Source organism: Orussus abietinus, unplaced genomic scaffold (assembly GCF_000612105.2).
Source record: "Orussus abietinus isolate OABI.00-Male unplaced genomic scaffold, Oabi_2.0 scaffold125, whole genome shotgun sequence".
NCBI classification, from domain to species: Eukaryota; Metazoa; Arthropoda; class Insecta; order Hymenoptera; family Orussidae; genus Orussus; species Orussus abietinus.
The window spans coordinates 152,226-178,249 of NW_019394403.1; the positions used below are offsets into that span (position 1 = coordinate 152,226).

The 26,024-nt window shown below is 38.9% G+C and overlaps 3 protein-coding genes across 6 annotated transcripts in view; 1 reads left to right on the forward strand and 2 right to left on the reverse strand.

Moving 5' to 3' along the window:
* The window catches only part of LOC105697055, a 34,069-nt gene extending 23,808 nt beyond the window's left edge, over positions 1–10,261 (reverse strand). The window contains exon 1 of the mRNA XM_012420029.1: positions 10,021–10,261. Within this exon, the coding sequence (XP_012275452.1) occupies positions 10,021–10,024 (4 nt within the window). The 5' untranslated portion in view covers positions 10,025–10,261. The remainder of the gene's footprint in view (positions 1–10,020) is intronic.
* Positions 1–18,517, forward strand: part of LOC105697053 (rab3 GTPase-activating protein catalytic subunit) — a 45,728-nt gene extending 27,211 nt beyond the window's left edge. The window contains exons 7-13 of the mRNA XM_012420023.2: positions 15,534–15,591; positions 15,746–15,827; positions 15,982–16,304; positions 16,722–16,821; positions 16,903–17,222; positions 17,585–17,788; positions 17,937–18,517. Coding sequence (XP_012275446.1) covers positions 15,534–15,591; positions 15,746–15,827; positions 15,982–16,304; positions 16,722–16,821; positions 16,903–17,222; positions 17,585–17,788; positions 17,937–18,164 — 1,315 coding nt within the window. The 3' untranslated portion in view covers positions 18,165–18,517. The remainder of the gene's footprint in view (positions 1–15,533; positions 15,592–15,745; positions 15,828–15,981; positions 16,305–16,721; positions 16,822–16,902; positions 17,223–17,584; positions 17,789–17,936) is intronic.
* LOC105697054 (transport and Golgi organization protein 6 homolog) lies at positions 18,332–23,924 on the reverse strand. Of its 4 annotated transcripts, none has more exons than XM_012420026.1 (9): positions 23,768–23,924; positions 23,476–23,569; positions 23,032–23,143; positions 22,726–22,954; positions 22,107–22,640; positions 20,808–22,022; positions 20,458–20,662; positions 20,052–20,203; positions 18,332–19,661 (listed from the first exon to the last, which is right to left on the reverse strand). In XM_012420026.1, the coding sequence occupies exons 2-9, from the start codon at positions 23,513–23,515 to the stop codon at positions 19,368–19,370; spliced, it is 2,781 nt and encodes a 926-aa protein (XP_012275449.1). In that variant the 5' UTR covers positions 23,516–23,569; positions 23,768–23,924; the 3' UTR covers positions 18,332–19,367. The 4 variants fall into 4 exon arrangements, with proteins under 4 accessions (XP_012275449.1, XP_012275448.1, XP_012275450.1 ...); XM_012420025.1 differs by having other exon boundaries at positions 23,476–23,605; XM_012420027.2 differs by lacking the exon at positions 23,768–23,924 and adding an exon at positions 23,663–23,712.
* Between the last annotated feature and the right edge of the window lie 2,100 nt (positions 23,925–26,024).

The window sequence follows — 26,024 nt, forward strand, 5'->3', positions numbered from 1 at the left end:
CAGAAAATGCCGAGTCTCGACCGCGCTTCCCGCCTCATTTGTCGTTAAATAGAGCAGACGTTTCGAGATGGTCGAAAAAATTTAACCGGAGTACTGCCAAACGTACACTGGCGGACATGAATGCCTTCCCTGTGGAACATGTTGCCGTTATTATAGAATTGGAAGGCATTTCCGACAGTATACATGCGGTGCCTTGGTGTTATAGCAGTCGAAGTTCCATGCATTTATTTCCTTTTAGCTTCTTTTAATCACTTAAATATTATTCCTCGTTAATCGTTGCGATAATTTTTTCGTGCAAAAAATTTTAAATCGGTCAAAGGCAGTAGGTATGTAATCGTTGATCCTGTAGGCAGGGAATACGCCTCAAGGGGTCGACGATCCTATAACGGCAATGACTCATTCTTGAATCATGAGTCGTTGCGCTATGCGCTGACTATAACTACCGTTAGACAAGATTCTCCGATCGCAGAGGTTTCCTCGGAATCCTGAACGATCATTTTGAGAATCGAAAGCGACAAACGCTTGTGAGCCTAGTCATTATAATACGCGCTTACGAAACATAAATTCCTGACGCGGAAACTCTGCCTCTACTGTTCCTCGAGCCCTTACCCCAACCGAACGGTACTTCGATAATAAATATATATATGCTCTTTTCCTTTCTAACAATGTATTCTTGTTACAAAAAACATAGCTACAGGGACAAAAAATTAAATTCCTTTGAGAAGGAGGCGTTGACTTTTCAATGCATTTACGGCAAATGTAATTTATGTCGTCAAAGTATCTAGACAAAACTTATAAAGGTAATACGGAATGATTCATTCGCGATTTACATGAAAACGAACGCGAAGCGCTATTTGACCGCTTCCCTTGAAGCAGAGATCAAGAATCGTTGAACCATCGAGCTGAGTTTATAATCGAAAGCAACGAGGCCTGGCCAACACGCGGCTAACGCGCTCGTGGCATTCGGATTCCTGGCGCAAAACGTGCGCGCTCTCTTACGCAAGGTTTCCTCTCTCGGGGTAGAACCGTATCCGCTCCACCGACCACAGCTATTCGGCGCTCCAGTAAAACTCACGCTTCCTTCCTTCACTCGAGGTGGAAGCGCACATGGGAGCTGGCCTCGAGAAAAGGGCATGGAATGCGCGCGCATGTCAGCCTCGCGGGGTCCTACGCGGAGGTGAGAGCGAGAGAGCGCGCGCGGCGCACGCGGCACCTGCGCGTGTCGACTGTACCGCGACTGTACCGCGCTTGACTTTCTGCGAGGCGCGCCACGTGTGAGCGCACCTTTCCACGTGTGAGCGCGCGCCTCCGCGCGTGCGCTCCCTGCACGGAAGAAAAAGACATTTGCACTTTTAGTAAACGACGGTATTGCTGATAAAGTTATGCTTCTACTTCATGAATAATCGCACCAACGACAAAAATGCAATTATATAGAATCGTAGATGTAACGATTGGGGACGTCTCCTTAGAAGAAATCCTTGCTAAATTAACAAATGAATTTGTTGCGACAGCCTAAAAGATATTGTCGTCACTGTTCAAACGAATGAGCGACATTCAATTTGGTGTCGCTAGAAAAGGATATTGCAATTGTGAAGAGAACTTGCTCTAGTGAAGTAGTCGTTTCTGGTTGTTGTCGATATAACAATAATATTTCTGGAGAAAAATCTTGCCGACCCATTTTCAAGTGTTCACGTTTGGTGCAGCAAGTAAAATTTCTTGGGTCTGATTTCTTGTTCTGCGGGTGGCCACATCTCCGGAGGGAGGTTTCGTAAGTCTCTCGACATACCTCTGCCCGCAGGACGTCGTTTGCGTTTCTTAATATCTTATGGTAATTGCGCGGCGCCTGATTCGAGAAACGACTCTCAAAAGGGTACACGCCTTCGGTGGACATCCTTCGGAAGTCCATGTGCTCGGTAACGGTAACGGGTTTGGACTTCTCGAAAAGAGGTTACGGGGGCTTATACACAGATATCTTTCAAAAGCAATTGTACGTTTAACCCTTTCGTTACCTTCGACGAGATATCTCGCGACCCGATACTGGCCGATTAACGCTTTTGACGAGATATCTCGCGACCCGATACTGGCCGATCAACGCTTTTGACGAGATATCTTGCGATCCGGTAGTAGCGCTTTAACAATAAGCGACATAAAAACTCAAAGGCAGAACACAAAATAATTTGTCTAGAATGTCAAAATATTAGTGCTAGGAAGCTAGATTATCGTCAGAAGCGTTAATCCGCTACTACCGGATCGCGAGATATCTCGTCAAAAGCGTTGATCGGCCAGTATCGGGTCGCGAGATATCTCGTCCAAGGTAACGAAAGGGTTAATCGGCAACCTTCTATTCTGAACCATCCGAGAATAATGGTACGATTCAATTTTACTTTCTCTCTAAAAATCAAAACCGATACCAAAATAAATCGGTACAAACGATAGGTACATTTCTCGCTATCTTTCCGAAGCAGTTTTTCGATATCACGGAACATTGAAGTTCTAATTTCGAATGAGACATTGAATCATCGTCATCCTTCTTCGAACCCGTTCAAGAAATCCGTAGGTGGAAAAAAAAGAACGTATCACAGTCTGATGAAATGCAGGCCAGGGCAGTTGATCGATCGTTCGATCGATCGTCGTTTTGGAATCGTGCCAACCTGATACCCGCGATACAGGTGAGCCCTCCGGAATAATAAAGTTGTCGTTTTCTACCCAGTGATCTTACGTTATAATTCGCCTTTTCGTTGGGTTTCCACCTTCGGTAGACCGTGAAACGATCCGGCTCATCGAAAAATATCCCAAGGTAAAGATGCACGTCGGTATTCGACGGGGTTATAAATTTCGACATAGGTGTGTCGGCCATTCCTGCAAGGTTTCACGACCGAAGTTTAATATGTGAAGGCTAGGATGAGGGCCGTCTATGAATTGACCTTTGAAATTGAAATTTCACAATCCCGTGCGTTTACATGCGTCAACTCGCACCTCGATTAAGCTCAAGTTGGAACAGGGCGCTTTATCGATAATCGAGCGATGTGCCAATCCACAGATTTTTTTACGCATTACGCGACCTAGGGCGAATACCTTGCGACAGTAAATTGTCTTACGTGTATCGAGCGAAATTGCTTTCATTATCAAATTATCTTTCAACCAGGATTCTGTGTACTCGATTTTTCACGCGTAACATTTTCCTGGACTAACTTTGCAAATTATTGAAGCATTAGTTACCTATACATAATGTCTCGATAGAAGTTCAGTTAAAGGCCAGGAATGTTTACATCTCACAGTTTCTCGCTGATTTCCTGGCCGATGCGTAAAACGTAAACAATAACGCATGATTGACAAGTGGTAATGAAAAAGCCGTATCCATAGAACGTAATATGAAGTCGCGAGGAAATGTTAAACACACGCACTCGTTTTATGGATACGTATTATCTCCGACTAATAGGCGCGGTAACCTCTGGAGGGTTTATTGCTTTGTAACGTTAGGAAAGAGAAATGTTCTCTAATTAGTACCTAGACGCAGAAGGACGTGTCCGGGTGAGGAACGAACTAAACGGGAGTTCCGATACGAGTGAAATCCTGGAGAAGGCCTTGTAACGCGTCGGCTTATATAATATTCTTAACGTATATATGTACCACGAGGGCACGGGCGTCGTTCCATGCGGATAAACGTGCGTGTGCCCACGTTACGTGAAACGAATTCCTACGGCTCGACTTCGGGCTAAAATCGCTCGCGAATGGCCGCAAAGTCATTCCGCGAGCCCCTCAATAGTGCGTTTAACCATTACTCCCACTAATGCTTAACTATTGTTTAACGACACCCTATAATCATAAGGTGTCGTTAAACAATAGTTGAGCATTAGTGGGACTTTTTTACCGGCGTCAATTCGCCGTAAAGCACAAGATGCAAAAGGTGAAATCGTATCGCTCTCCCTTCCTTTTAAAGGCTGCAAAACGCGTTAACTTCGTTTCTCGACCTTTTTCGAAACGCCGTTTTACGGCGATAACGGGTTTGCCCGTGGAGTTCGGAAATTCCATCGAAGTGACGCAGGGGACGATGCGTCTTTTAAGTGTTACATTCAACGATTCAAGGGGCGAGTCGAATTAATTATTATAGCGAAACACGTTGCCGAGGAATCCGCCATTTCTGAATCCGGCGTGAAACTGTTAAATGTCACGCCGGTACGTCAATGCGTAATAATTCAATTCAGCGACAATAATTATCATCGTTGGGTGTTAGGTATGCTCTCATTGTCTCCCTCTTTTCCTTCGAAACGAATTTATCTCCCTTCCTCCTGACTTCTGCAGAGATGAAAGATTCTATTTCACGTTTTAAAAATGACGGTAATCTCGATATCTCGTTAGAAGGCATGGAAATGAAGTATCGTTACGCAGTCTCCTCGAAACCATGAAATCATTATCTAAATTATTCTTCATTGATTATCGGCATAGAGCAGATACTTGAAACGATTTCTTACGAAACGTTTACAAAGCATCGTAGAAACGTGCAATCGGAAGAGTCCCCATTGCCTTGATTTATCCGCGAAAAATGCAGCAACGAGGGAACGGTGGGAAAAGTGTCTCCTGAGACGTGTTCTTTCGCAAACGAGCTAAACGAGAAAGCTAATTACTTAAGGAAGTCATAGATTCTAGAGCGAAGGAATGCCACGGGGAGTCGAGAGCGCGTTGCGTCGCCGCAAAACCGTCGCGGTGTAATGGTACTTGCAACGGTACACCGATCGAATGACGCCAAACATACGTGTCTACTTAATCACAAAACCCTACATATCCCTCAGCGCCTCGTAAAAAATCGCCGAAAGCACGTACCGGAGAAACCGGCATCAACAACTGGAACGATCGTGGGAAAAGTAGCCGCAGAAATTTATTCCTTCGCTTCCTTGGAGGAGGAGGAAGAGAACGCGTAAGGGAAGTCATAGATTCCGGAGCGAAAGAATGTTAGGCCGATCCGCATTACGTCGGCGCAACGCGTAACGTAGCTCGGGGATTGCACTCGTCGCGAGAATCGCCGCACAATGACGAACCAAAGGCCGCACACCGAATACAATAAGCGAGGAAACACGAGACGCATAATTGCGATTCTCGAAGCAGAGCGTTGTTCTGATCGTTTGCCGGGTATGTACACTAGCGGATGCGAATGTCTTCCCTGCGGATACGGTGTCGCCAGTATATGGTTTTCGTTTCCGTCAGTGTACCTCGGCAGACCTCGAATATCCCTTAAGGTGAAGTGAAACACCCTTCAAATCAGTCGATTCGAATACAACACTTTTTTTTAAGGGTATTAGACCAAACTGTCCGAAACTTTGACACATCACTCCTGATCATCTAAGAATTGTCCTGACACATTCAAAATTTGGATTTTTCAACCAAATTTATTAACTCAGCCCAGACCAGAACCAAAATGGCGTCGAGTTCTCATATTTCGATCTATATATAATTATCGAAGGCTCTGATATGAGAATCGAAAGGGTCAGGACAATTGTACGACAATTTAGAACACTCTGGTAATCGATAAACTCGCATTTGAATGGGATAAAGGCAAAAAAAGTGTTGTATGCGCTTCTATGCTAAAATGATGGGAATACGAGGTTTTGGAGGGAAAATTTAATTGACCTGGAAATTACAGATGGCACAGGGAGTCCCTCTGCAGTCAATTAGGGCCCCAGAAAGCATGAATCTAGAGGATTTCTGGAGTTTTACTTTGATTTCTTGATATTTATTGTACGAAAACGTCAGGTGGAGTATGCCATTTGGGACAATATCCAATATAATTCGACACAGCTGTCATTCAGAAAAATCTTCTTTATCGACGTCAATTAAGTTCCTCGACGTGTTTCACTTCACCTTAAGGTCGATTTACCCCCATCCGATCAGACTCCGATCCAGCTCCGGTTTGTACAGGATCGAAGATGCATACATTCATCTTCTACATTGGCGGTCTCATATCTCTGCGGGAGACATTCGTGTTCGCTCCTGTGCAAATCAGAACCGGATCGGAGACAGATCGGACGTATGTAAATAGACCTTTATACGTTATTTTTGCTCTGAGAATCCCTGATGTACAAATGGGATTCCGTGTCAAGCCCGGGATATGGAATCTGCTAATTTGAATCGGATAAGATCCTGGCCAGTTGGTCGTGAGCGTGGAAGATACATGGATTATCCATCGATTTTCAAGAACCCTTCCCGATCGGAGCACCAAGAAATCCTACGAGGTCCTTCAATTACCCGCTAGCCCCGACGGAAGTCAAGAAGCAGCCCCGGAAATGAGACCCACGCCATTCCGGCTAAACTCGATTTTCCTTCGTCTCTGGATGTAGGTTATTTCAGGATATTCAAATTTCGATGGCTTTTCTTTCCCTCGAAAGACTTTTAACGATCTGCTCGAACCCTCGGGGAATTCCGGGGAAAGCCGGACACTTATGCGATCGCGAATGCGGTGTCGGGTTATTGTTGAGCGGCGCAAGTACCGAGTCTTGTGATCGCGCGAACGGCGATGGCTCGTAAAAGTGTTTAGGTTTTTCTGTAACATCGCGCCAGATGGGAGAGCTAGAGAAAGAGCCCCTTCGTTAAAATTAGTCAGTTTTATTATCGGCTTAGATTCTTTTCTCAGTAAATGCTCATTTTTTGGTTTATATGTAATACCTTGAAAGCCTGGTAATGTTTACTAGAGTTAAAACAAATTTTTCTCAGGACTATGTTGTAAGTCCCGGTGTTGCGACCAATTTCTTGTAACGTTTTTAAGTTGTTCCGTTAAATCTTGTTTATTATAATGATAGGGTAACACGAAACAAAGTCAATACGTATGGTTCTTGGTTAAAATTAATGGACATACAAAATCGTAGACCGTTTATTTAACACAGTGGCATGTTTTTTATGATTCACACCTATTGACTCAAACCATTTCTACTTAAATGCTCCTTCCTCCGAAATCTCCGTTCTCCAAGTTACTCGTGGGACCACACTTAGGTCAGAAAGAATGAAGAAACGTGTTAAGGTGAGGTGAAAGTAACGCCAAAGAGGTCTCGTTTATGAAACCTTTATCCGAACTGGGTGAAATAAATCGTTTCAACTTTTACAATGTGAATCTGGAGGTTATAAGGAAGATCGTGACACCCACGAAATTTCTATTTGTTCTTAATCTGTTCGTGGATTTTTTAAAAATGTTGTATTAAAATTGTAATTTCATGGGTATCGGGATCTTCTTTATAGCCACCATATTGGTGTTGTAAAGTTTGAAACTATTCGGTATGTTCAGTTTGGAGAAAAGTTTCATGAACGATTGACCTCTCAGATTTCACTTTTACATCCTCTTAAATTGCAGCACGAAGCAACGAGAAGCCTACGATATTTTACAACTTTTAAGATTGTAAACTAATTGAGCGATATCTAAAAATTCCATCGGAAAATAGGGTTAACGTCGTTATCGATTAAAAATACAGTTCAAATTGAGTAGATATCAAGATCATATAAATGCATCTTAAAATTCGTAGCTTGAAACTCTTCTACAGACGTATTTTGTTTGTTCCGCAAATTCCCCCCTTCGCGGTGTTTTACAATTTACCACAAAATATTAAATACTTGAGACGCAATCAGATACAGGATGTAAACAGAATATAAAGTATTGATACGATCGATACATTAAAGTGGAGCCATTGAATCCCAGAGTTTAATCATGAAGATATACTTATTAATTATTTAAGTAATCATATACTGGGTTGAAAGTTAAATGATTCATACACAACGAAGGTATTCTTTGAATATTTACGAATGTATATACTATTCAAGAAAAAGGATCAGTCTGAATTAGTAATACATTATGTACGGCCAACATAACGGGTTGTACCCAAACATTTATCTGTGTTCAGAGTCAGTGAGGAGCACTTGTCCATTTATGAGCACAATTTACGATTATTTTTATACGGTGCTTTACCCGTGCCCATATGAAAACCGCCGTGCCGTTAGCATACCGGAATACTCTAAGTGTTACTAGATAAAGGCAAAGTCCAGGGCACCACGAGAAATTTCGTGACTCTCGGGGTAATGCCAAGCATAGATTACGAACTGTTTCTCTTTCTCGATATAATCTGATTTAGAAAATAGAAATTATGGAGTGGTGGATGAATACGACGAAAAAGTCGGTACATTCTCCCTGATACTTAAGTTATGACCTAATGAAAAAATAATTAACCCTTCGTCTGTAAACGTTTTTTCGGCACCTTCCCTCTGAAAACCTGGGTCTTTCACGTCCGGTTGTCTTTTCACCCTGTTAATACCCTCAAAAAATTCCGAAAAAATGTATGCTAATGTTGGAAACTTTCAACTTGAAATATCAATCATAAAATTGTAGAAAAATAAATTTTTTCATATAATTTTTGAAAATATTATTCAGTACTTTTGACAACATTTCAGCTGGTCGAATTAATCGAAACAATTCGGTTGGTCCCATAATATAACGCAGATGTACGCGGGAAGTATTGGCTCAAAGAAAGTATACGTGTAGCACGCGATTTTTCTACCAGACTTTTCTCGTGAACAAACGACGATAAATGGCGTCTATCGTCATAAAGTTGTTTATTTTCGCCATTTATCAAGCGCTCGTACCCACGAGTACCTCTTGGACATTTATTTTCTGTGCGTACCTTTGAGATACATTTTTAATATCTTGCGTGAAAGTGATAAGGACGTAAAGAATTGTGGCAGCGGAGCACCACGGTCTGGTGCCCAGGCCGTCCAAGCAACTAGGCAACTAGATCGCTAGTAACCTCGCTCGTTCCGCACTTTCGACGCAGGAAATGTCGCGCGATGAGAAAGAAGGAACTTAAACTGACAGTCTTTTTCGCGAGCGTTAAAGAACCCCTAGCCGAGTTGCGGCAGCAAAACGCAAGCCTTTATCGGCAACTGCTTGAAAATTCCGGCAGTAAAGTCAAAGCCACGGAACGCGAAAACAGTGCTCGAGCTCACCAACTAGCACCGATCATTCCATTTAGACATTCAATTCTTGACCCGATTTTTGTGATACTTAAATATTCGTGAATTCGAAAGCTCGAAATCTTGAGTTTGGCATCCCCTATACTGTCAGCGATTCCCTGGTCGTAAATTCGTTTTCTTTCTTATTTTTCAGAAAAATAAAACGTCATAAGTACCCTATTAATTGCCTCCGGAATTCTAAATGTTCCAGTTTTAGCATTTAAACATCTCCTCTCGTCGGACAATTTCAAATGAGTTTACCACCTGGTTTTTTAACCGTTGCACGCGAGAAAATAAAATGTTTAAAGGACAAAAAATTGTTTCGTCCTGATAAATGCACCTCGGCCCTGGAAACAAAACCGGAAAGAGGGCATAAACTCCATCAAAGGGGCCGATATGAAATATACGCGTTCAGATAAGACTAAAGTACCAGAATTCGCAGGACCGATAGTCCCGGTCTTTGAGTCCTGTACCTCTGGCTGTTCTTGACGTCTTGCCACGCTCGCCTGTACATCAAGGCAAACGTCCTTCCTCCCGATTATACGTGGATACACGGATGCAGCATCGTAATTGATTTCCGAAACCGACATTGAAGGTCGCTAAGGACGCGGAACGACTTAAATGTGATTTCAACTTAATTTTAACTTTACCTGCCGTAGAATCGTACTTTTCGTTCCCATTCAATTGGGCTCCCAAAATATAAAAATAACCGACATACGTACGGTAAATTAAACATTCAACCGACATCTTGGCACGGGAAAGCACGGTGAACTCAAAAGGAAAGCGTACACAATGAATCCGTAATAACTTTTGAACATTACATATACGATAAATACAGTTCGGCGACAATAAGGAAAGTCGTGCATCCTTTAAACGAACGTTTCCCTTGCTCGCGTGAATTTTTCAACGGCTTCCAAAAATGTCAACGGGTTGATAATATAGAGAGAATGCCGTATCTCCGGTCCTCCCCTCTCCGGGCGCATACCGAGGCGCCGTGCACCGTACGCGGTGCATCGCGGACTCGAGAAGTTTACTCACCCATTTCGGTGCTCTTCCTTCAGGATCGCCAGCGAGGCATGTCGAATGGCCGGTAAGTCAGGTTGGACCGGCAAGGAGCGACCAGTTGCCCGGGCGTCGTCGCAAGATCGGGTTTTCCTGATTTTTCTCCTTAGGGGGACAACCGGCGGTCGGTAATCCTCGAGGCACGGGAGGGAGAACGACGAGCGCGGGAAGAATGAAAATAAGACGGAGAAATCGGTTCTCGTCACTTCGGGGGATAGGCGAGTCTCCTTTTTTCAGTTAATCTCGCCGTTCCTGATTGGTGGACGCGCCAGATCCGTCGTGCACCATCTCGCGCCCGGTCGAGACGAGCTGCGGCGTGAAGTTGGTTGCCGGCGATGCGAGCCACGAGCAACCCTGGCGCAACCTTCGCTCGGGTTGGACCGACCTCGGATTCCGTTATGTTAGGTTCTCCGTCGCATCGGCATCGCGGGCTTAGCCACGACTGGACTCGCCTCGGCTCCGCTCGACTCCGAGAACTCGAGCTCGGCCTCGTGGAACACTGTCTCCCCTGATGCGACACTCCGGTACCGGCGCTGCACAAAACGGTCCGGAATGAAGGTTAAACGTCGACACGGTCCTAGCTGGCAAATCGTCATCAAACCTCTACCGTATATTAACTATCGAAACTATTGACTTAGGACTTAGGATGAGAAGTCGATAATTACTGAAACTTGGAGCGGAAGCGAACCGTGGTCGCTGGATCGTCATCGGTATCGACGGAAGTTAATCCTTCGCGAAAGGGAGGCGGGCCGTTCTCGGGAATTCTATCGCGACGCGTAAAGGGTTAACTTCGACTTACGGACAAGGTCGCGAACTAGGAGTCTTCCTCGTGCCGTGCGATCGAAAGCAGCCGGTAATAAACTCGAGTCTTCCTTTAAAAGTATCCGACATCGAAATAGGACTCGAAGGGACGAACCGAAACCGGTCTTATATGCTAGGGGAATCCGCGAATGCTGCATTTACATATCACGAATATTCCGACAATTCGAAAACGTCTCGCCAGGATCTACGATCGGTTTAGCACGGATGCATCTTTGAGAGATAATTTCCGGAGCGATAGGCTCAGTGATTTGCCGACAAGATACTTAGTTTTCGAAATGTATACGTTACGAGCATGGCCCTAACGGGAATTAATTCACCTTCCATTCCGAAGGAAGTACTCGTCCACTCGATAAGATCAACGATTCGACTATTTGAGAGTAATTCCGAACCCTGCTACTCTCGGGGATTCCACCTGCTCTTGAGAAAAAGTTAATCGTAAATCCATTGATTCCCTTTTCGGTAACACGTTTTTACTACATCACCGATTTCCCGATTAAAATCTTTTATCGCGTATCTTGACATTTTTCTGGTACTCCAGCCATAAATAGCCGACGGCCTTAACGGCGGTTCGCAAAACGCGCCCTCTTACTCACATTAGAAATATTCGATAGAGGTATCAGAGTTCAACGATCACCAGGTTAGAGTTAAGGACGAGTCGGCCGAGTCGCGGTCGCTCTTGACTCGCTTGGTCGCAACTCGTATCCCGGGTTTAGGTAAGCACGTAAGACGGCCGACTCGGGTTCCCGTTAGGTCCTCCGCCGCATCGGCATCACGGTCTTGGGCTCGACTGCGAGAACCCGTCGAGTTCGAACCCGTAGAATGCCGTATCTGGTGGCGGCACTCCGGTACCGGCGCTGCACGGAGTAGGGTAGGGTAGGGTAAGCGCACAGGTACAGGTACAGGTACAGGTACAGGCACGGCATAGGCCAGAACTCCGCCGCAACGCGCGGCCCACCCTGGATTGCGCGTCCGGAGGTGAAGGTTAACGTTTTTACGCATCGAACGAGATATCTCGAAAGCCAAAGGAACGTTATCGATGCCGCTGAAATTGCCATTATTACAATGTTTCTCTTAATTGAAAGCTCATTTTTTTATTACCTAGCAACCGTTTGATCCGCCTCCGCTTGATAATTTCATAACACGGTTCCGCGAAACGGGCGTCGCGAACATTGAGTATTGGCAGTACTCGCTATAGTTTGATTAAGAGGATATCGTACCACCGATACAGTAGTGTTAATCAAATTTCTGGAAAACTGAAGAAAGTTAATCGAGTCGAAATCGTTTGCACATTTTTTGCCCTATTGTATCGCGGGTAAGTTGATTGTCGGTTCATCGGTAACGAAAGGACGGACTGGAGATGTTTCAAGAATTGTGATGTATATGCATTTTAATAAGATCGTAATCTACGTAGTATCAATATTTCCTTGTTAGAACTGACATTGTGACATTTATTTGTAAATTCAAAATCTTTTTTCTTTCAAACCTTGTATTCGAAGGTAAAGCGTTTAACATCCCACGCGTTAAAGTAGTCCACTGTTACATCTTACTATCCTTCCAGATAACGAACTTGCATCTAATGAACGTTCTACGATTGTTCACATTGAATATTTAGTTGTTCACGTTGAATATTTAGTTGTTCACGTTGAATATTTAGTTGTTCACGTTGAATATTTAGTTGCTCACGTTGAATATTTAGTTGTTCACGTTGAATATTTAGTTGCTCACGTTGAATATTTAGTTGTTCACGTTGAATATTTAGTTGTTCACGTTGAATATTTAGTTGTTCCCAGAACATGCTACAAATATTCATGTTATATAATCAACATTCATAACACGCAAAATGTCCGCCCCGTGGATATTCTTATAATAACTGGAGGAATATTTGTCCAGATATTCAGAAAATATCCTCATATGATTCTTAAAAAATTTCCTGAATATTACAGAAAAATTTTCGAGATACAAATGCCGGCAAATTTCTTGACTTATATTGTACCTGGAATGGCAGTACTCTACATTCTGCCCGCTAAAAAAATAAGTAAATCACATTTTATAACTGTTATCTCATAGATTAAAATATTCCCTTCATTTTTTATCACTTGGTGAACTAGGGTGGAAATTCTATTCTATTTTGGATTTGTTCGGAGAAGAAAATAATTCAATAAACATATAGCAGAATTAAAGAATAACTATCTTAAAAATCTATCCAAATTTTTTTGAGAATATTCTAAACATGTCCAAATTTATAAACGTATATATATAGAATACTCATTAAATATTTCAAATATCTTTCGAAAGATTTAGAGGGTGTTCAGAGAAATATTGGTGTTATCTGGACTAAATGGTTTCATTTGTGCCAATTGTGTGATATACGGATGAAATGCTATCGTAATTTTAGAAACGAATTTCCTATTCGATTATAAAAGGGCGTAAACTCGGAATGCGTCCATATAGAGTTTCGATATGTTCTTGAGCATTGGACGAAATGGTTCTTTTGGGTTTAGAAGTGTCAGGAAACATTGAAAATAAAGGAAAGCCTTCCGATGAAACGGGAAGGCAGAACGCATACGCACGCTGCACACGTGTGCGTTCTCTTTCCGGGAGCTCAAGCTCGACCTGGCAGCACGGAGAAACCTTCGGATATGGCAGGGCCGCTTCGGGGTCATCGCCCACTTGTTGCTTCTTCCCTACGGAATAGTCGCATTGTTCTCAACACGTTCCGTAACACATGGACAATTCGCGAATCGCGTATCGGAAATCCGGGGGCGTACACGATTTACTTGGGATTAGTCTCGACACAGAAGTATTGGGTTGATGAATGGCGTTTTTAATACGTAACGTAAAGTGTAAAAAAATTCCATTACTTATGCATCAACCCAATAGATGCCCAAAAGACAAGGGATGATTAAAACTTCTTATAATTTTACCTGAGTAAACTGAGGAAAATTAAACATATTTCATCTAATGGTACAAACACGTCGTACATGAACCGAATGGTACAAAAACGTCAGTATGAGAAAATTTACTCTTCTAATTGTTATTATTAGAGATATCCCATCGCTCTGAGTTCATCAACCAAATGATAATGGCAGTTTCTGCGTATGTTTTTACGAAACGGATAAAAATATATGGTTAAGCACAACAAATTTTCGAATTAGTATACGCATAATGGCTTGCGCGCATTATAGCCGCAGCGCATCGCATTGCAAAAATGCGGAAGCGCACGATAAAGAAGATTTTTCTAAATGCCTACGTTGCCGACGTTCGTTTTTATATTGACAGCTGGGTCGAATTATATTGGGTATTGTACCAAATGGCATACTCCACCTGTCGTTTTCGTACTATAAATATCAAGAAATCGAAGTAAAATTCCAGAAATCCTCTGGATTCATGCTTTCTGGGGCCCTAATTGACTGCAGAGGGACTCCCTGCGCCATCTGTGATTTCCAGGTCAATTAAATTTTCACTCCAAGACCTCGTATTCCCATCGTTTTAGCATAGAAGCGCATACAATACTTTTTTTGCCTTTATCCCGTTCAAATGCGAGTTTATCGATTACCAGTGTTCTAAATTGTCGTAAAATTATCCTGACTCTTTTGATTCTCATATCAGAGCACTCGATAATTGTATACTGATCGAAATATGAGAGCTCGACGCCATTTTGGTTCTGATCAAGGCTGAGTGAAAAAGTTTTCTTAAAAAATCCAAATTTTGAATGTGCCAGGACAATTCTTATATGATCAGGAGTGATATGTCAAAGTTTTGGACAGTTAGGTCTAATGCCCTTAAAAAAAAGTGTTGTATTCGAATCGACTGATTTGAAGGGGGTTTCATTTCACCTTAACACGTTAAGCGCGGCGTCAGTCCCTGGCGACTGGCACGGCATTAAAAATCCTATATATAAAAAATTGTGCCACCTAAACGGAAAGCTCAGCAACATCGATTCCGCGCTTAACGTGTTAAAACATACAATTGTCGCATCAGTTCTCCATTGACCTTGTTTGCGTCCGTACGTTTTCCAACATGGATAGCTCCGATAAAGAACTTTATTTATTTACAATTTTTTTTAATGAAGAAATGGAAAAGAAGAGAACTGAAGTGAGAAAACGTGGTATACGGTATTACAATATTTGCTCGAAAAGAAAGTTATTTGAAGACTTTCAAGTATTTTTGAAGATTTGCTCGAAGATGGAAAAAAATAGGTTATGCGTCGACAAGAATTGCCGAGGGCCTATATGCGCTAACGGTATATTACGAGCAAATTTTTATATCGCCTATATCCCAACGGTATTCACACGGTTAATGATAGTTACCTGCATGTCTAAAACTCACGCCTCCGTGCGATGAATGTCGCGTTGTGTGTGTATTACGCAAATCCGTCGCACACTTTGATAGGTCGCAGCGGGTCCGCGCAAAAATCCGTCTAACGAGCGATCCGTCTGTAATATGCGATAATCCATATAAAATCTATGAAATCGATCCCGTGCGGATTTTTTAAATGAGATGCGCTGCGATCCGCCCGGGCATAATATGCGCGAGCCTTAAGTATACATTCTTTTATGATAACGCATAAAGTAGTAGTCGTTGCAAATGGGAAATAACGTTAATCCTATTTACTTTTAAAAATATGTATAAACTTAATGTACACATGAACTATTTTCTGCTTTCAGTGTAGGACCTGACTTTCCGGATTGTGTACGCACGTGTTTACTAAATCAGAAACTTCAGGTATGCACATTCTGTATATATTATTTCATTAAAGTCCTTTATATTTTGTCATAAAGGAAGAAAGCAGTTCTAACACCCACTATTAATGTTCAGTTATTAATGTTCTTCAGTTGTTTTTTTTTTTTTAATTATATTTGCATATTCTCGTTCACAGATGATGAATTGCTGCATTCAGCGTAAGCAAGCACGCGAGCACTCGGCATATAAACAACAAAGTTTGGATTTTGATGATTCAGGTAAACATTTTAATTTTTGTTACACACATTAATTTAGTATTTTCTTATAAATTATAATATTTTAACATATCGGGGCATCACCTTCAGAATCTCAAGAAGAATTCCTTGAGCGTCTGTGAAATGTTTTTGCCGATTATAAAATATCGTGTTTCAGAATCTGAAGAAGAATTCTTTGAGTGTACTAGCGAACAACAAACGGAAGAGGTCGAAGCTGGGCAGTCAAAGCCCCCCAGCAAAACGAAACATTCCTTATGGAACAGGCCATCGGGAAGATTAACCGAACATCCGTCATTACGATTGATACACACCGGGGAAACACTTTATTTGCCAATAACTCAAGATCCTGTTCCAAAAACTGAAGATCAATTAGAAGAAGACGCACAAGTTATGATGCAGTTAGGAACCGATCAGCATGCGTCCGAAATGCGGGCCCGGTTGATGAGTGCATCCCTGCTTTCCGATATGGAATCCTTCAAAGTACATAGCTGAGTATATTAGCTGTAAGCTCTAAGGTGAACAAGCTAGCAACTTTAAATCCTAAAGACATTATTTTTAAGAAAACTACTTTCCCATCTTTACATTGGGGATTTTTAATTCCACTTTTTGCTGTGTTGAAAATAATCTAATATTATAATTAATAATGAATATATTTCGAGAAAGCAAAATAGGCGAAACATTATGAAACTTATAAGAATGCTCTTTTGTACATTTAAAATTGCATCAATCGTATTGTGCGTAATTACTGTACGTTACGTACGTTAATGAAACCGAGCATAAACCTATACAAAGAATGGAATATATATATATGAACAAAATTTTTATGAATTATTCTTATAGAATAAGTATTAGTGTTTATTATTTATGTTTTGATTGGACCTGATTTTGTCTGATTAGGCTGCAAACCCTGGGGCGGAAATGGAGGACTTCATCCGATGGTATTCCCCGCGAGATTGGATCGAGGACGCGGACGTTGATGAATGGGGACAACAGAAGGGTATCTTATGAACTAGTTAAAGTGTTTCTTACAAATGCAAGGTACTGATTTGATTTTACAATTTATCTTATATCTGTACAGGGCATCTTTCACCTCGGATGATGATCCCTAATAATCCATGGGCTGTTGCGTGGAAATCCGCACAACCTGTTCCGGCTCATCGTCAAAAGCGATTATTCGACGACACAAGAGAAGCGGAAAAGGCTTTACATTTTTTGGCATCTAGACGGATTAATCTAATTGCCCAACTTCTGCTACCATCTCTCACTAACGCAGCTTTGAATACTCTCGGTTCACAGAAAGCGGATGCTTTACCAAATCTACCAGAAGTTACTGAGAAAATTCTGAACAAGTTGCAAGTGGCCTCTAAACCGCTTCATCAAAACCTAAATTTGTACGAGGTATGGTCATTTGCGTTAACAATTAATCATCACTAGCACACAATTATCAGAGATTCATTGGAAGCTACCATGCCACGTTATCGTTGTAATTACAACTCTCAAATTCCCATTGCTTTTCTAAAAATGATTACAGATCAATTGAAACAACTTTTAAGTTTATGAATTACTTGAAAATTATTTGAAACAGTTACATGCCTTGCACCATAAAGCAAGTTATTTTAATAAGATCATGCGGGACATAATTGTTTTAAAAAATGTATTAAAAATGATAGTGAACGAGAAAGCGATCTAAAAATAATTACGGTCGTCCTCGAGTCTCTTAAAAATAGTAATTAAAATATGTTATTACTCTTTTTTCGCAGGAAATTATTCATGATATTGAAGGAATCGAGACTTTAGTTGCTCAGGTATATTCTCTGCAACATAAACTTGGTGGAAATGACAACTCCAATGAACTCACCCCTTTCTTAATCCAATTAATGCGCGGCAAGGAAGTATCCGTACCAAAAGGTGCTAAAGGAAATATTGGATTGCGCATAACAACAATGTTTCGAGATGCTCAACGGGTATAATCGCGTTTTAATAATAAATCCATTTCTACTTTCACCTATTAAAAAAATATATATTTAAGTGCAGTTATTTAAATCCATTGATCCTAATTCCGATACAATCAAAATTGTGAGCTATAATTAATGTTTCTAATTTTGTTATCAGGCCGCTCACATGATGACCTCTGTTGCCACCTCTAGTGAAGCAAATGCGACAAAAGATGAAATGCATAAAGCATTTCCGGAACCCACATGCAAAGAATACATTTTGCGTACAAGCATACCTCGACCAACGCCGGTATCTACTCGACAAGCCCAGCGAATGTATGCCTACATTACTCGAGACTGCATTCGCCTTGCAGGCTCATTTTCGGAAGACACTGTGTTCATTTAGAGAGCGATATATGAATTACAGAATAATTACAAACGGCAGCGTGCAATTAGTTAATGTAGTTTGTAACTACGCCATACCAGCAATTCTTAGATACCATGCATAAATTGAAATAAATTAGAATAACTGTAAATTGAAAGTAGGTCGTTGGAAATATGTTGATAACGTAATTGAAAGGTCTTAACATTTTATATTTCAAAATAGTTTTAAAAAATACATATTATTATATTAATCAATATGTTCAGGTGATGGTCTTTGTGGATAGTTAATAAATCGGCCTTATGAATTACTTTTTCTTAAATAATTTTGAATTAAGAAAATTTCTATCTGAAATAAAACAGTTTTTACTACATTAGTGGGTACACCGGTTTTTTTAAAGAATTCTAAATACATAGTTATTCTTTAAGGAGGAATAGTACATATTTTTCTGTCTTCGCACTCTGCTGGAAGTGGGGAAATTTCGCACCTAAAATTGTTTGCACAGAATGTACTTTAAATAACTTGAATGGATGAAATCACAGCCTTTCGAAAATATAATTTTTCTTGCGAAACCAAATTTTTAAACTACTTCCCAGAAAAAATATAAATAATAATTGAAGATCCGTACTGGCAGCCGACGAATCTATCATGTCAGTTCAACATGTTCTCTACTGTTACTCGTTCAACATTTACGGTACTGTTTCATAGAATCACTAATAAAAACCAGAAAAGGTCCATGTCAGGAAAGTTGTACACTTGTCGACTTCACACTCTATGACTAAGAATTGTTGCAAAGAATTGTTGTTTGTGAAAGTATTTTCTATATTTTCCCACCTGACTCTGTAATATTCCATTTCAATAGTATTCTAAATTGTTTGAGCTAGGTCTTGAAACTCTTAATTTTTCTAACCTTCAAACAGTGAAAACATTAAAAACGTGCATTGTCGATGTCACGTTGGTTCTAATTAATGATAAATGAAGAAAAAATTTTTTTAATGAAATTTCGCAAGTTCCAGAACCTACCTTAGGACCTCCGTATTCACGTGGTAACATTTGATATGAATTGGTACACCCAATTCAGAGAATACTTTCACAAACGGGTTGGCCTTTCAGATATGGGGTGACCATTTCATACCACTTTAAGGACGTTAACATGCAAACGTGTGACGAGTTGTTTTCGTACGATAGGTGATATATGATAGATCTCACCAGTTTTAAATAAAGTAATTATGATAGTTCCATTACAATTTTTTTCTCAAGTAACGGTTTAGCAAATAAGAAATCACGCACAATATCGTCAAGCTCTTCAAGGGCCAACTGAGCGTGAAGACGTAATACAGAATCGTTATCATTGTCCCGCAGGTTTTTCAGTCCACGATATATATCTACTAGATCTTTCGCAATATCCGTCAAAACAGCTTTTCCAAGACCTCGGAATAAAAGTGTTACAACCAAAACTGCAGCCCTTCGACATTCTGGAGCCTTATCAGTCTTTATTATACACCCAATGCAATATAAGACCTGTAATAAAAAAGAAACATAACCAAATCGATATTTTCAACATTGTTATAAATATGTTCTGTTCAATGGATAAATAATGGTCTGCATATATCTATGTAATTATTATAAATCCAAAAAAAATGTATCGTTATATGTACAATATGTACACAATCATTGTTTACAATTACTATAATCTGGAAACTCGATAGTGTTTTCTGACAGAATATTTATACATACGTAGGTCTGCAAGAAAGCCACCAATTGTTTTGTAAATATTATTAATAACCAATAACCACCTTAAACCGTATTTTTAAAATACAATCCAAAAGCAAAACATTGTCATTAAAACTTTTACTTAAAATTCATTTAAATAATGAATACTCTTATTTTTAGTTTCTGCAAAAAACTTACCTCGATCGTCATGTGACCCAATCGAAATCCTAGGACTTTGCAAAGTTCTCCAAGACATGAAAGGCTCGAAGAGCGCACTAAGGGGTCTTCATCACGAGTACTGCACAAGAAAGCATTTATCAGTATGTTCTTATATACGGGTGCCATGTCACCTGTAAATAAAAGTCAGAAATTGAAGATAATGAATGTTGCTTCTTTCCTGCTAAATGTTTCACACGTAAGTACGTTCTTTTGCCCTATTAACAGCATATTTTCAGTTTTCTTATTCTGTTAAGATTGTGATATGTTTGATACTTGTAACAATTGTTAGTCAACTTTAAGTCAAGTGTGAGTATACAACATATTTAAAGGCGCAATTCCTTAAAAAATACTGCGTGTTATGAAAACGCAATGCAAATGTAAATACCTAAACCCTTCGTTACTTTAACGAGAATTTCTCCAAGTTTCGCTCTGTTTTCAGAAGAGACTTCAGTCGTCAAATTTCGCTGAGGCATGTTAATAAACTCTTGTACCAGAATCTCCACAACATCTGCAGGAAACTTCATAGCAAGTGCAGTAAGAGCATTGACAGCTGCTAGGTATATAAATGAATCATCGTGTTTTAAATTTTCCTAAAAATGTAAACATATTTTAAATATTTTTTACAAATAATACTTTGATAATATATTATACGCGTTAATACTTGAACAGATTGTCAGAAAATGTAGAATTTAGACATTAGTGAAAAACAAGAGGTATATGAAAAAGGATACTAACTTGGAAAAAACATAGTAGAACACTTTTCTTAGCTAGAGCTGTAGTATTAGATGCTTCAATCAACCTTGTGAGCGATATTAAACCATGACCACGAACGGGAAGTAATGGATCAGCTAAATTATTTAATGCTTTTTCAAATTCATCAATACTTTCATTATCTACTGATAAATCTTCATAATGCTTCCGTTTTGGATGACCTCGTAGTTTAATGAGTGAAAGCACCTCCTGTATTAAAGATGACACTTCCGATGATGTTTCCTTGAATCTATTATTTAGAAACTGTGCAAGATCATCAAACGGTTCCCATTTTTTTGGTTTCTTGGTCCCAGTTAATACAATCTTTACAAGTATTAAGCTGGTGTATAATATTTCAAAATTATCGTCCTCTGAATCTATTAGTTGTTTGGACTTAACATTATCTGTCTCTTGATGGAATAAAGATTTAATAAATATGAGCAATGATTCAGGATTTTCGATTTGTGCTTCTTGTATTGCAGATGTATTACCAAGTTGACATAGGAGTTTAGCAGCAGTTATTTTTTTCCATACTGTATGCTCAGTCGCAACAAGACAACTCCCACTATTAGTTGCTCGAATGTCAGTGAGACTAGACAGTGATTTTAGTAGATAACTAAATAAGCTAGATGATAAAGGTTTACTCATATGTACTAAATCAAAAAGACTATCTGCTAATTCTTCTTGGCTAGGTTTCTCCTTTTCTTTACTTATTATGAATCCCCCAGAAGGTCCAAAAGTAAACGATAACCTTTCTCCAAAATTGTATGAACATTTTATGTTATCATGGTCTAGGAACACGGAAAAAATATTTTCTCGCAGTTCCTTTTCTTGAAGCAAATGAAGTAGAAGTTCCCCAACTTTCTTCTTTAACACGGAAACTCCACGACGGGCTACAGTATATAAATAAAATAATGGAACCGCCACTTCTGCAATAACTGTGCAAGGCAGTTGCTTAAACTTAGCTTCAGTAGACACGAAACAATTTGAAAGATTCTCTATGCATTTAGTTAGTTCACATTCCTTTTCTTCTACACTGGAACCATCAATATTTGGTTTTTCTACCAAGAGAGGAGCACATATGACACGAACGATTTTTTCTTTGCAAATATCAGGATTATAATCATACAATGCTGTAAAACAGCAATTTGCTATAGTTGGTCCATGTTGAATATTTCTTGATGATAAAATATCAATTAGCTAGAAATAAATTATACCATATTATTATTATTTTAATAAGATTAATTTACATAGTTAGACATCTACTCTGATATCTATACAAACCTGTGGGCATATGGAATCATAGTAGCTATTGGAGTAACTGGTATGTGGAATTGTGATTAATTTTGCCGCAGTATCTATTTTATCCCAGTGTGTACCAATATCCAAAGTATCTTCACACATTGCCAGCATTAAAGACATTACTCCATTAGGTTGCATTATTTGTTCAATTAAATACTTCCTTGTGTGTTTACGAAGCCAATTAGGTGCATTGGGTAAACCTAGAATTATCAGCATATATTTCATAATTACAGATTTTGGACATTCATCAATGATGTACTGTAATTTGCTACTAAATTCTTTCTGATCATTCATTAATTGTTTATACAGGGCAAATGTCATCTTAAATTGTACATCTTGTTTATCTGCCTGGTCAATCAATTTATCATCTGGTATAGGTTTCATTAATGGAACGTGTGATAATTGTAACAAAGCTGCAATTATGGATCCAATTTCATTTATCAGAGCTGGGCGCAGTGCAACTTCTTTGTAACAATCCACAAGAATATTGATACAATGCGACAATTGCGTATATTTCTGAAATGGTTACAATTTAAAACATTTTTTAGGTTTTTAAACTGAATATAAAAATATTAGTAAATGCTTCAAATATACACATTACCTGAAATTCTGTCAGAGACTTCTGAAGACCTCCATTATTTTGAGAATCTACTTTCTTCAAGTTTATTCCAACGCCAGGTAACAGGCAAGGAGTAATTCCAATATCTGATATCACCTCGACTGCCGATTTTATTTTTTGAAATTGATTTACAGTTAAGAATGTATCACTACATGCAAGACTTTTCGGCAATTCTTTTAATACAAATAATAATGCATGTAAATAATCAGACCTATTAATATAAAAGAATTGTGTATCGTTATTAATTTTTTGTATTTCGAAAGACATTATAATATGTTATTTGTATACCTTAAGTCATACTTCTGTCTATCATTTATTAATTCCATTTGTATTTCCGTGGGCAATTGCAAAATCGCTTTTTGCATATTGTCATACAGAGCATTTCCATTTGTTTCTATTCCTGAAAAATTCAATTATGATTTTTGTTACTTCTATTTTCATTAAATTTAACCTTTTTCATTAAATTCAATCTGTCAAATGTATATCATGTTCTTCTATAATACGTTGAATACCGATGGAGTTACCGATGACTGAGAACCACATTGCGATAATGTAGATATTATCCACCCCTGACACTCAACATTAAATTATTCTTATTACGCATTATATATGATTATACATAATAAAACAATTAGTAACTATTCCAATAGAGGATACATTGAATTAAGTACAAATACAGCTTAAATGTAACAAAGCTATACAAATTTCAAACTTTATAAATCAAGAACTTACCATCTGCCATCAATAGTTGTAAAAAATGATGTAAAGCCATTTTTAATGTTCTTTTATTTACAGCTTCATGTTATGACAATCTTTATTTTCTACACTGTTATAAATCATATATTCTTCATTACAGACATGCCTTCAAACAGTACATTGTCAGTTCGCAAAATATAATTGTTCTTATAAGTCATGTTACCATATATAAATATATTTAAACTCAAACAGAATCCATAGAGCTCATAGAAATTTTTACGTGTTTACATGTGCGTTAAAAGACGTTCATAACCTAACGGATACTTACATTGTGTGTATATACATACAGTCCTGTCACACATTTTTTCTTCGTAGAAACCGATCCTTAGATATTTACGAAGTACAATAATTAAAGGTAAATAATGTGAAACGTATTGCATGATTTTACTATACAGAAAAATATACTATTCTCTCCCTATTATATGTATGTATGTATATACACACCGATATGGTTTGCCTATCACTTCACTGCATTCCATTAAACTTTCCATTCAGACTGTACAAATGATGCGCACGCATCGCTTAAACAAGGGTAGATATAGTTTCTCTGAGGGTGGAACAATGATGGAGGCCGACCATTTCTTATCTTCGTCGCACCAATGCTTCCTAGACCCTGTGCGACAAGGATGCAGAGACATCCAAATCTATCTCTCTCTGGACAAGCTTGCCGTATACATCACGGTTGGATAAGTAAAATACTCCAGGTAATTTACATACTTCTTTACAGTAAATTACTAGGTATTTTACTCTAGTTTTATACGTGATGTAAATTACATGAATATTGGTCTTTATGTTCATCGATTTCCTGTTCCTGTTTCTAACGACATACGAACTAATATCCTGCTCATCTCTGCTAATATGCATTTTATTCCTTTTTTTGACTAAAATGTTTATTCATAAGTGATTTATATTTTAGCCATTATAAAAAAGTGAGGTTATAGCACCGCTATCTTTGTCGGGTAATTTGTTAGGTATTTGACTTAAATGTTACGTAAAATACTTCCCTTAAGTATTTTACGTAAGTAACTTCGAATGACGCGTAATTGCCCAACCCTGGTATACATACATACGCTTAAGCAGAGTTAGGTAATTTCGCGTTTTTCAAGGTTTTTGATGTATATTCTGTAAACAATGTAATTTACCGTAGAAAAACGTAGAAAACCAGTAAATTACATTTCCATCATCTCTGCCAATATGAAGAATGCCGCAGATGTGCGATATACAGCATCCGCTAAATTATAAACGTCTTTTAGTGCATATATAAACACGTTTTAATTTTGAAGGAATAATTAATTTGGCGCATGTATTCAAAACTCTTTCAATTTAACCCTGTTTAATATCAAATTTCTAACTGGATTTATTATTTTCTATTTAGAAATAGAAGGGCGTAATATACTTTACGCTCACGCAGAAAACTAAAGACGAATTATACGTTGTAATATACGCGTTGAAAACCACGTATATTACGCGCCATATTATACCTACCCTGCGTTTAAGCATGACGAGTTTACTGTAAATTTCAATGATACATGCGTACACGCATATTCAAATATATAACAAAAATTTATATTCCATTCTTATTAATTGCATTTGATAGACTCGTTCCTTTACTTTTTCTTACCTGGTTTTGATAGAAAAATCAGTATTAGTGTCATATAGGAAACTTGAAATTAAACAAAAGATAGAACGTGTAAAAGGCGCATAAAGTTCCTGTATGATAGCTGCCTTCAAGAGATTTCCTGTCATATTTTAGGGAAAATTTTGTTTAGGAGTTCTGCAATATTTCCAATTGCTGTTTTCGCTATGAGCGACTGCTATCAACTGCCAAAAACATCCATTTACTCAGAATATGGTTCAAAACGAGAAGATGCATGTATCGATGCGTCGTATTCAAATGCAGTGTCCAATCGGTGGAAATCTATTCTTAGGTGTTGCTTACGAAATTCTCGGAAAAGAAATAAATCTTTGCCAGATTACAATCCAGATGAGTATGATTGCATAATTGAGAAACTTGTGGTGAAACGAATTCCTCTTGCTTTATATGCGACTCCTCACGACTACTTCGAAAGGAACAAAGACGGTTTTTACTTTAACAACAAATCAATACATAATCCTTCTGTAGATACAACAAACAATGTTTCGGTGTTACCTGAAGTAAAGTCTACCTTATACTATACTAAAAGTAGAACTTACAGCAATTTATCCAGTAACATATCAAATAAAAATTTACGTTTCGATAAAAGAGAAGATGTATTGGATGAAGATGCTATTCCTACAACTTCTTCCGCACACGAAATGAGCTTGGAGCAAAAATTAAGAAATGCAGAAATTCTTAATCAATTCTCTGCATTACATCCTGATTTAAAGGAATCCGAACGACCACCTAAAGACCCTTGTCCATTAAACTTATTGAAAAGCAAACGCTCATTAGCAGAGAGTATATCAGAGGTAGCTTCTGCAAAACCGTATCATAATCCGAGTTTCAGGACAAAACCACGCTCAAAGTCTAATAACGTTTATATTGC